At 36.1% G+C, this 11724-nt stretch overlaps 1 protein-coding gene across 2 annotated transcripts; it reads left to right on the top strand.

Moving 5' to 3' along the window:
- Positions 1-84: 84 nt before the first annotated feature.
- On the top strand, positions 85-11172 carry zpr1 (ZPR1 zinc finger). 2 transcript variants are annotated; one of them, XM_007258125.4, is made up of 13 exons: positions 86-339; positions 1973-2134; positions 2265-2355; positions 3428-3498; positions 4298-4384; positions 4498-4620; positions 5963-6089; positions 6205-6275; positions 7499-7588; positions 9925-10035; positions 10123-10212; positions 10428-10493; positions 10576-11172. In XM_007258125.4, exons 1-13 carry the CDS (start codon positions 223-225, stop codon positions 10699-10701), a joined length of 1332 nt encoding a protein of 443 aa, XP_007258187.3. In that variant the 5' UTR covers positions 86-222; the 3' UTR covers positions 10702-11172. The 2 variants fall into 2 exon arrangements, with proteins under 2 accessions (XP_022537076.2, XP_007258187.3); XM_022681355.2 differs by lacking the exon at positions 1973-2134 and having other exon boundaries at positions 85-339.
- Positions 11173-11724: the final 552 nt, after the last annotated feature.

Below are 11724 nucleotides of genomic sequence, written 5' to 3'. Positions count from 1 at the left end.
ACAAATTCCTTGTCTCCCTGGTTAACCCCGGTCTTCTCTCTCTGGTTTTGCCCCAGTCGAGGACTTTTATTTTGGCAGGCGGTTTCAACTTCGCCCCGGTAGTCGCTGGACGGGATTGCGCACATGTGATAGCCAGAAGCTTCTAAGAGCAGCTCCGACGGTCTTCAGATCTGGGTTCAGTCTGTTAGAGTATCTGGACGGTTCTGTCAGCTGTAAGGAAGCATGTCGGTGATCGGAGAGGAGCGCGTGCGGGGCGGCGTGTTTAGGGAGATCAGCGCGGAGGATGAGGAGACTCAGCCCACGGAGATCCAGAGTCTGTGTATGAACTGCTACGAGGACGTGAGTGGAACCTAGTCTTCACAGTAACTTAGCTTAATTTACATAGTTTAACCAGCAGAATCTCTGTACATGGTAGATTAGCAGCTGCCCAGCAAACACACAGCGCTGTCTGCTGTTTTACAGTGCTGCCTTTAACCACAAAGAGGCCACGGCGAAATACCGGTGTGCCACAGACCGTTTAAAAGCTGTGTAAACTTCTTTAAAACAATGTATCCGCCAGATTAAATTATAAAGAACCCAGAGAACATATAAGGGTACTGAAACTCTTTTACAGTTCAGTTCAAACCTATTTACCAACCCACATGCTTTAACGAAACGTTTACGTCCCAAATCACTAGTTCTAGCCTGATTTCTAGAACAAAACGTTAAAATACAAAATGTGACGTTGTGTTGTTTATGTTGCATCAGCATTTTATCCTTAACATATTTAGTCACGTGCCTACAATAAGAAAAATAAATAATGAGCTGCCCTCTGAATTCAGCTGATGACAATTTAATCGATGTTAAGGATAAAGTTTTCAGGTTGTCACAAACTCCTGTATTTCAGATATTGTTGACGTAACTAGTCATACAACAAGTTCATATTTTTACGTCATCATTTCTTTGACTCGTCAGAAAACAGATACAATTTTGACAGTCACAAACTGTAGAGCATTTCGTTAGCTAGATTTATGGACTTAGCTATTTTGCTGACTAATACATAGATTAAAACAAAAACTCAATAAAAAAAATAAACAACTATGCATTAATAGTTTAAAGCCTTTATTAATATATTATTTGTTAGTAAAATTCTTATCCCTGTGGAACTCCCTGTGGAACTCTCTCCCAAAACACATCCGCGCCTGCTCTGATCTTCCCACTTTTAAATCTCTCCTCAAAACTCACCTTTTCAGATCTGCTTTCAACGCATGATGCAACATTTCTGTGTGCCTCTTCTTTTTTCCTCTCCTCCCTTTTTCTTCATCTGTTTTTAACTCATTAAATTACATTTTTAATTTTCTATCTTTTATGCATTGATTGTTTTGCTCTATTTGATTTCTATTGTATGGTATTGATGATGTTGATGATGATGATGATGATGATGTTGATTATTTCCTATGTATTTTCATATTGTGTTTTTTTTTTTTTTTATTTTTTTTTTTTTTTTATGCAATGTAAAGCGTCTTTGAGTATCCTGAAAAGCGCTATAAAAATAAAATGTATTATTATTATTATTATTATTATTATTATTATTATTATTATTATTATTATTATTATCACTTGCCAAGTGGGGATGAGCCCTGAACCAGGGAAATTATTTCAGTGCTGGCAGCCAACATCTTGGAAAGCTATTAAAATTGGCGCGTTTAAAAGTAAAAAGGAATTTACTTAAGCATAATAAATTCTTTTGACATGGGCCTTTATTCTAAAGGGGTAGAATCAGTCTATCTGATCAAGTCTGTTCTAAGGCTCAGGATGCAGTCTGTAAGTTAAAGAAATGGAATTGGAAAAAGCCCAAATAAGATAAGCACCAGAAACAACCTTGTAGGCAGCAAAAAAGCGTGCCCATGTTTGCTGTGTAGGTGGGTTATATGAGACTGTTATTTAACGTTAGCTGATGTTATATATGACTGATTTGTTTTCATCCCCTCAGGGAAACACACGTCTGCTGTTAACCAAAATCCCATTCTTCAGAGAAATAATCATCAGTTCCTTTACATGTCCCCACTGCCACTGGACCAACACAGAAATACAGTCTGCGGGTCGAATTCAAGAGCAGGGCGTGTCGTATAACCTCAAAATAAAGTGCAAAGAGGTATTATTAATTATTGTTCCCCATACATCAGCACATAGTTTTAGTATGTGTACTCCAGTGTAGTATTTCAGGAACATGTTTCTTGGGAGAAATTATATATGACAATAGTGTGATAACTTTTTTTCCGCAGGACATGAACCGTGAGGTTGTAAAGACAGACAGTGCCACTACCAGAATTCCAGAATTAGATTTTGAAATACCTGCATTCACACAGAAGGGCTGTAAGTATAACTAGACACCAAAAAAAAAAATTAATAAATAAAACTGCCTTTTTGTTTTTTGAAAATGGTAATTCACACTTACTTAATATTTTTAAATGTGTTTATTCTGTTTGCTAAACGTCTGCATGCTGACATTTCTACACTTTTTAACCAGCTAGGACTTTTTCTGTTTATGTTTAGGACATTCGCCTACTATTCTTTGCAAAATTATCTTAGGTTTGCAATATTCGTTAATAGGCTTGTATACACAGCATGTTTAACTTTTGACATGTTTTTTGTGATGTATATGTCAAGGGTCTTTAAGTCAAAAGCTTTAAGAATGTAATGATTGATTCTAAAATTAGTTTTTGGTTGCCGTATCTAGGGCTTGGTATCGTTTTTAAATGTTTGATACCGGTACTGATACAATACTTTGGATTCGGTACTGATACCCAAACCATACTTTTCAATACCTTTTTTAAAATTGTAACCAAAAATACAAAAAAACATAATTATTAAAAAATATATATATATTCTCTCACAACATATTTATTTAACAGCCGTCAGGAGTAATCTCATTTTTATACCGTCACCATAAGAGACTCCATCTTTCTCTTAGACATAGTTGGAACAAACAGTGAGCATGTTCGTGGCGCTTTATAAAGAACAAAAATCATTGCTTGTGCTTAAACTACAAATCTTTTTCCTACACATATTGCTCTATGCATTTCAGTTTGATTTTCTTTAACATATTTTTTACTCTTGTAAGAAAACAGTTCCAAATTACTGTACTACAGTGGCCAAACCTAGAGAGTATATGTTCTAAGAAGGGCTCCAGGCTTTTGCACATGGCTCCATTGCATTTTTAGTTTTTTTAATACATACAAATTCTATGAAATACAAAAAAAAACTTTCCAACAGATATTTCTTTTTTCCACTTTCCACTAATTTGAAAAAAAGTTATGCATTAATACATGCATAAATTATTGTACATCCATGTATTCATTCAGCCAAGCTTAAGTATTAAAGAGTTACAGTGATTAGTTCATTGAAGGATTTACTCTCTCTTTTTTAATTTTTTTCTTTTTTTTAGCACTATCAACTATTGAGGGGCTTCTCGACCGAGCAGTGGCAGGTCTAGAACAAGAGCAACCAATCAGACGAGTGAGTGTTTCTCATATCATCCTCTTTTTCTTCTTCTGTGATTTATTTAATCATTTCGAACATATTAAAGAGGCCCTAAACCATATATATTTTTCATTAATAGCTGAAATGTGTTCCTTTGAAGTAAATAAACATACCAGTCCTGCTGAAATTTTTATAGTATTTATATATTTATATTTATAAACCTTACCTAAACTTCAATAAATGCTTTTATTGCGGTCATTTCTGCCGCTGCGGTGCCGTCTTAGGTTCAACTGTGCTATAGGCATGGATGATTTATGATGATCACAATATGCCAATCAGCCAATCGATGATACCCAATCAGATCTGCTTTCTGCCCTGCTCCTAAACCCATACATCATCCAGTGCCCCTCCCAAACTTCTCCCCCCCCCCCCCTTTTTGTGTAAGCATTTTTCAAATTTGAGAATGGAGTCAGCTAAAATCAAGGGGTTAAGTTACCCTGTTGGCTCTTTGCCTAATGCAAGGTATGACCCCCTCTGCATTGAGCTGTGAAACTGTGATCTCTGGAATGATTGCGCTCCATCCAGTACTTTTGGGGCCTCATTAATGCCTCTGTTGCTGAAGGCAGTCAGATGCTCACAGCAATGCTGCAAAATCTAGTAGAAACCATCACTGGACTGTAGAAAAACTTTGTTTTAGAATAAGTCCAATAAACATTGTTTGTGACTGGTGAGAAAGTTTCAAAGCACAATGGTTGATGTAGTGTTATATCCATACCCTAGATACAACTGGGATAGTTTTAAAACTCTTACTCTTTAACTCTTATTTTTTTCACAGGCAACTGACCCTGAAGTGGCCAACAAAATAGACCAGTTTATTCAGAGGCTCAAAAAGTTGAAAGACATGGAGGAAGAATTCACACTGGTAAAACTACAAGCAAAAACATATTTTTTTAAAAGCTCTGAATGTTTATTGTGTTTTACACATATCTCTGTATATTAACATTTACAATTTTCTTTCTTTCTTTATTGTCACAGATCATTGATGATCCCTCAGGGAACAGTTTTATTGAGAATCCCTGTGCACCCCAGAAGGACCAAGCACTCTCTGTTTCTTACTACAAACGAACACCGGAGCAGAATGCTTCCCTTGGAATCAATGTGAGAATCCCTTTTAGTCAGGTTATGTTAACAGTAAGGTTCAGGTCATTGTTGTTTTTGGCATAGTGATCATTGCTGTGTTTGTCTTAAAATGTACGTCTACTCTAAAATCTTTCGCATTGGGCTGTGCATCAGTGGAACGGTGTTCTCTACAAAGGTGGAGCTCCATCCTGTATTTTTTTGGATGAGCTGGGAATGACATGGGGTGGTAATCATCCAATATTCTGATATCTCTGTTGTTTTTGTCGCTTAATGCAATCAAATTCTCACAACAGTGCTTCATAATCTCAAGATTAGAGTTACTTCAACAAAAGCATTTTGGAAGAGACAGTTAATGGGCCAGAGTCACAATACTTTGTTTGTTTACCTTGTTGTTTGTACTGATATGACAATGTGACTGACCAGTGCTTGAGACCACTAGTCTGAAAACCTTTGTTCTAGTTAGTCTTGCACTTATACTGCTTAGCATTTCATGGGTAAATGGAGAGTATCAGTTTAATTAACCTCATAGGACCTGGCGTCCACATGTGTTGTGTAGACCACAACACTAAACTAAACACTAACACTAAACAGAGCCTGGTGTGCTCTTATGAGGTCATTATTCTGTCACCTAGTGGTGTCAGAAGAGTTTAACATGTTACAGTTTTCGATTTTGTGCAGAAATTTAAATGAACAATAAGTACAGTAAATGTTTGGTTTTTACTTTGTCTTCGTATTGAAGCAGCACTTTAAATTAACCATTGTTATTTCTTTTGTTTTGCACTTGGGCAAAAATGCTGCTGTGTTTAGGCGCAAAATAAATGTCTTGCACATCATTACATATTGCGACTTCATTGTGTTCTATCAAAATATAAAATTAAAGTCCTAATAGTTGGACATAATTTTCTTAGAAACTACATCACGTAAAATGATAATTCTTTGTTTTTACACTAATCAGGTGCCAATTAGCCCAAAATAAATAAACAAAATGCAGATTTTGGGTCTTAGGAGGATAATGATAAAACCTACCAATATTATTAAGAATATTGCAATTGTTTAATTACTCTAAGATTTTAAACACCCCAGGAATGACTTAGCCCTTAATTATAGCATTAATTCCAATCCCACGTTAATAAAGTTATTGTTTGATCTTGAAGTATCTCATTACCTCATATTGAATCCAGTTGTAATTTACATTATGATGTGGTTAAGAGCATTAATAGCCATTTATAGTTATTTCTCACATACTTTGGTGCACATATTCTCAGGAGAGTGAGATCTGAGTTCATATTCTTACAGTATTTTATTGATTTTAAGGTTTTGGCTTAACTGTAAGCTTCTCTCCACGCTCTCATCTTTTCAGGACGCTGAGCCAGAGCCAGAGGACAAGCCTGCCAATGATCTAGACACCATGAGGAACGAAGTGCTTGTGTTCAACACCAACTGTCCTGAGTGCAATGCTCCAGCCTCAACAAACATGAAGCTTGTCCGTATCCTTGAAATATAAGAAGCAAAATTTAAGGTCAACCATCCTAATTTAAAAAAAATAATAATTCAATTGTTAGGGCTGGCATAGTCATCAATGTCTCCTTGACTAGAAATCAGAAATCCCACACTTCAAAGAGGTCATCATCATGGCCACCAACTGTGACAGCTGTGGACATCGAACTAACGAGGTCAGAAATAAAATCTTTTTTTCAGTTTCTAGTTTGTTTAAGTGTAACAATACACTAAAATAGACTGAATAGTTCATTGAACTAAGAGTGTGAACTACTTGTAGTAGCATGTCAAGCTAGCTATCATGGCCGTTGTAATTGTACATTTTTAGTGTGGCATTTTAGACAGCTTTTGCTTGAACAATAAATGTGAACTACACAAAACATGTTACTTACACAGCAAGTAGTAATATAGTGGCAGCACTAAAGTAACTTTGCTGCAAATCCAGCTAGTCTAAAAGTTTTACTTTAGGGCAGGGGTGCCCTATTTTATTCACAAAGGTCAGGAGTCAGTGCAGGTTTTCGGCCTCATACTCATACTTTACTTTAATAATCCCTAGCTCAGGAAATTTATATATATATATATATATATATATATATATATATATATATATATATATATATCCATTTGATTCTACCAATTTATAATGTTATCCAAAAGCAGTGTGTAAGACTGATGAATGAGAACATGCAAGGGTTAAACCAGGGTTATTAAATATTGATTTCTGAACTCTTAAAACTTTATGAATATGAACTTGTTTTCTTATTATTATTTGAGGTCTGAAAGCTCTGCATCTTTTTTTTAATATCAGACATTTCTCATTTTCTGCAAATAAATGCTCTAAATGACAATATTTTTATTTGGAATTTGGGAGAAGTCTTACAAACATATACCTATTAATATCAAAATCATATAAACTGATTTAGAACCTGAATTGGTCTCCTCTTAATTTTTCCCAGAGCTGTATATATACATTTAATTAGTATGCACCAACCAGTAATAAGATTGGTATACTCCACATCATTTGCTTCTTTTACACTGCTTTATTGTCTGAATATTTCTGGATGGGGCACAATCTAGACTTGTATATAAAGTCAGCAGTGTACAGGATAAAAAGAAACAGAAACAGTACTGTACCCTGAGGAGCCCCAGTGTTGGTTACCACTTTCACTGAGGTGTTTCTACCCAACCAGATGTACTGTAAATGTTCTGTAAGGTAACCCTGCAGCCATGTTGGCCAACACTGGACACCCCTGCTATAGACATCTGCCTGTCTATAGTCCCGTCAGTCCCCTGAATGTTTTGTAAGAAACTACAAATGTCTGTATTTGCAGCGTTGTTGTATTTCGTACAGAAGGTACCTGAATGCATCACACAGTACCTACTTTCTTTAATTAAACAGGTAAAATCAGGGGGAGCCACAGAGGAACTTGGAACCAAAATCACTCTACACCTCACAGACTCCTCAGACATGTCCAGAGACCTGCTTAAGGTATTCTTTGTACAAATATGTGTCTTGTTTTAAACCACCACAGTTTAGAATTTTCAGGGTTTAGGAGTTTTTTTGTTTGTGAGATATTTTGTCAAGTTGTAAATGACACAAATAGTCCCACAGGAAATAGGATAAGATGGATATTTGCTTAGCTGTCAATGTGCTGATCCAGAGAGACAATTGGATAAAAAAATATATATAGTGTGATCATACAGTGCAACAAGCAGTGATGGTGTAGTTACCTACTGATTTCTTATTATTCCTTTTAAAAGTAACTAAGTTAATTTATGTGTTACTTGATTACTTGATTTTTAATTGGTGCTCAGGGTAGCTAGCTTCCGTTGGAGCTCCTTTGGCCAGAATGAGCTAAACTTTCCCTTCCACCCGTTCTGGGGTAATATCTTGATATCTAAGTGGAAAAATTAAAAGAAACTGGGTTAAAGCAATCATAAGATTAAAATAAAATGAGTGGCTGTGCTAAAACTACAAAAATGAGCGAGAGAGAACATAACATGTTGCTGCAGCACCTAAACGACTACAAACCCACACTACAATTTCCAGAATACATTGTTTAATGGGTCCAGCCGGTCGCTACAATATTGTTTTATTAAAGAAAGTCACAAATAAGTAATGCATAGTGACTTGGTTCTGTAGTGAAGTTCTGTATTTTTGCGCACTATAAGGCACACTTAAAATCATTGAATTTTCTCCAAAAATGATCAGGGCACCTTTTAATCCTGTGTGCCTTATGTATGTTTTTTTTTTCAGTCAGGTTGTAAGGAGCAGTAATGCCACTCTGCTGAAGTACAGCCATGTACTAGAGGTGGGCGATACCGGGAATTTTGGTATCGATCCGATACCAAGCAAACGCAGGGCTAGTATTGCCGATATCGATACTGATACCGATACTTTTTAATATTTAAGCTTTATAGATCCAAATGATCCAAAAACCTAGGATATAATTTCACCAAACATTGTAAGTGATAACAAAATACTTTAGTATCACAATCAACATTTTTTGTTTAGAAACAATGGAACAGTAACAACACAAAGTTTAAATATAAAGTAAAAAAATATTAAAAAATAAAATAAAAATTCTCCCCTCACTAGACATCTTTTCTAGTTCTTTGTTTCTTTGTTTCTTTTTTTTAATAGAATTGTCATTTGGAAAAAAACAATAAAAAATAAGGAATTGTCTTCCTTTCAGTGCAATTCAAATGCAAGTTTTTCTTAAATAAACAGAGTGTAAAAAAAATCACTCAACACTAATCTCCTGAGGTAGAGGCGTGTCGACTCGAGGAGAGCGCTGAGTGGGCGGGGCCAGGCTGAGCCTACCTGCATGGCGGTTTGGCTGGCTTTGCTGAGCCATGTGACGCATGTGCAACAACAAGAGACCAGAGAGTAGACTGTGGTGAATCCTCGTGCGCAGCAGTCAGTGCGTGCGGCAGAGAAAAAAGCTTGAATATCGATATTTTTACACGAGTATTGCTCAATACCAGCGTTGGTATCGATATTATCGATATTTGGATCGATCCGCCCACCTCTACCATGTACAGGAGCTTCAGATTAGTTCTCCAGCACTGGAGCTGGAGTAGCATTAGCATTAACCGTTAACCCCTATTTTCCTGTTCAGAGGGCAGTATTATCAGTCTGTAGCCTGCTTCTAAACCCGACTAGCACTGCTGGAGCAGCATTAGTATTACCCGCTAACCATGCTAGCTCTTTCGCTGTTCAGAGGTTCTAGCACTGCTGGAGCAGCGTAACATTGCCTGCTAATAGTTGGTCGCTAATCCTCCCCCACCCTCCCCTTTTACAACCACCCAGCGGCGAGACCTGCTGAATTAGAAGTTCTCAAAAGTGTTTCTTAAAATGCGCCTTATAACCTAGTGCACTTTATATATGAAAATAGACCAGAAAATAGACGTTCATTAATGATGTGCCTTATAATACGATGTGCCTTAGTGCGAAAAATAATTTAATCTGGTTACCGGATTGCAAATAGTAATGCATTAGATTACTCATTACTGAAGAGTCAGAGTACTGACATCACTGGTGACAATATAACAAATGTTGTGCTATTTTTTTTTTTTTTTTTTTTTTTTACTTTTTTGACTGTAGTGAGGTTTTCTATGCCATTGCTTTCTACTAGAGTATGTGAGCTTCTGTCTCTTGCAGAAATATAGTTCCAACATCATTTAAACTATTTTCAGGTAGTGTTTAAAAATAAGTAAGATATTAATTTGGAGTGTTTTAATATAAAATAGTGCATTGTCAGTAACAGTTCTGACTTCTTTACAATGATTGTGATGCCATATGTTTATATATGTGTGAGACAGTCAGAGACGTGTAGTGTGCTGATCCCAGAGATTGAGTTTGAGTTGGGAATGGGAGCATTAGGAGGGAAGTTCACCACTCTTGAAGGCCTTCTGAAGGACATTAAAGAACTGGTGAGTGTCAGTGACAGCTGTGTGGTATAGTTGGAATTGCAGAAATTCCTTGTCTCATTTTTTTTCTTCATTTTCTGGACATTTCAGGTTGTTATGAAGAATCCATTCATATGTGGAGACAGTTCCACTACGGAAACAGCAGAGAAACTGGAGCAATTCGGGAAGAAGATTGACCAGGTTTGAAACTTGTTCTCTTAAGAAACTTTGATTGAGGTTTGGTTACTGTCTACCATGTTCAGGCACAGTAGTCATAGCTAGTGGTTAGTTATAAACCATTAACTGTGACATTAAAACGGTGTGGTTTTTATGTTGAGAAAAAATATTTTTGCAAAAGCACAAACCATGTTGTACTGTTATTTATTTTATTTCTTGTCTGTGGGCAATCTGTGAAGATCATAGCTGGAGAAATGGATGTCCACATTATCCTGGATGATCCAGCAGGAAATAGCTACCTGCAGGTAAGCTATTAAATTATTTTTCTATTCATTAAAAAAACTGCTTTAAAATGTCCAAATAAATTAATCCTGCTCTCTTCTTTAGAACGTTTATGCACCAGATCCTGACCCTGAGATGAAAATTGAGAAGTACACAAGAACGTTTGAGCAGAATGAGGACTTGGGGCTGAACGACATGAAAACAGAAGATTATGGAGAGGTCCAGAGTTAGAAGAATGAATGAGCTTTAAAGAAAGATAACAGATAAGACAACTTTTCTAAGATACTGGCCTGTCTTTGTTCACTCTAAGCAGGTCTACCCACTAGCATATTTAAAAACAAAAATACATATTTATATGTACGAAATACGCCACCGCCACACAATTATGACAGCACTATTCTTGGTTTAAGTGGTCCAGTTTATCATGATTATCAGAAATTACAAGAGTTTTCTATGGCGGTGAGGCTGAACATAAAGTGCTGTAAGATAATAAAATTCAATATAACAACAAAGTTGTTTTCAATTTGCCATGACTATGAAATATAGGCATGTTATTTAAAAGAAGTTCTTAGTTTGTGATGGGATTCACTTAATGTTTATGGATGCTACATGCATTGTTTTTGTTTAAAAGGATTCTATGAATAATTAAAGAATGTATGCATTTCATTTGTATAATAAAACACAACCTGACCTTAACCATCATTGGTTCATTGTTTAGTGTTTTTGTTTGTTTTAGTACTGAGGAAATAAGTCCTACTGCTCAAAGGAGAAAATAATGTGTCTCAAACATTTTATTTAAAAAATGTGAATGAACAGACTATAGATGATGCATGGGTTAAAACTGTGAGAAAACTTCTTATATAAATAAAGTTGTTAAATAGAGTTGTTTCATTAAAAACAAAGTGTCTCTTTGCTGAATTAACAAAGAAGAATCCTTAGAGCACATTTAACTGTATTGTTACAGAGCTAGAAAATATGGAATAAGGTGAAAGGAAGTACAGGGGTTAGACAATGAATCTGAAACACCTGGTTTTAAGACCATAATTTATTGTGGTGACGGACAGTTCTGGTGGAAACAGGAGAGTTGAGGTGCACATTGAATTCTGTTGTGATTTGGGAAGCCTTGGTTTTATGTTATTTGGAAACAATTGGGGTTAGCACCCGAACATCCCTTTCAGACAGCTTCCTCTAACAGCATCCACAGTTAATCCTGTTGGATGTGATTGGTCCTTCTTGGTGGTATGCTGACATTAC

The sequence above is a fragment of the Astyanax mexicanus genome, chromosome 20 (genome assembly GCF_023375975.1).
Source record: "Astyanax mexicanus isolate ESR-SI-001 chromosome 20, AstMex3_surface, whole genome shotgun sequence".
NCBI classification, from domain to species: Eukaryota; Metazoa; Chordata; class Actinopteri; order Characiformes; family Acestrorhamphidae; genus Astyanax; species Astyanax mexicanus.
Note: the sequence above shows the minus strand (reverse complement) of the source record. Positions and strands in the feature narration are given on the sequence as shown.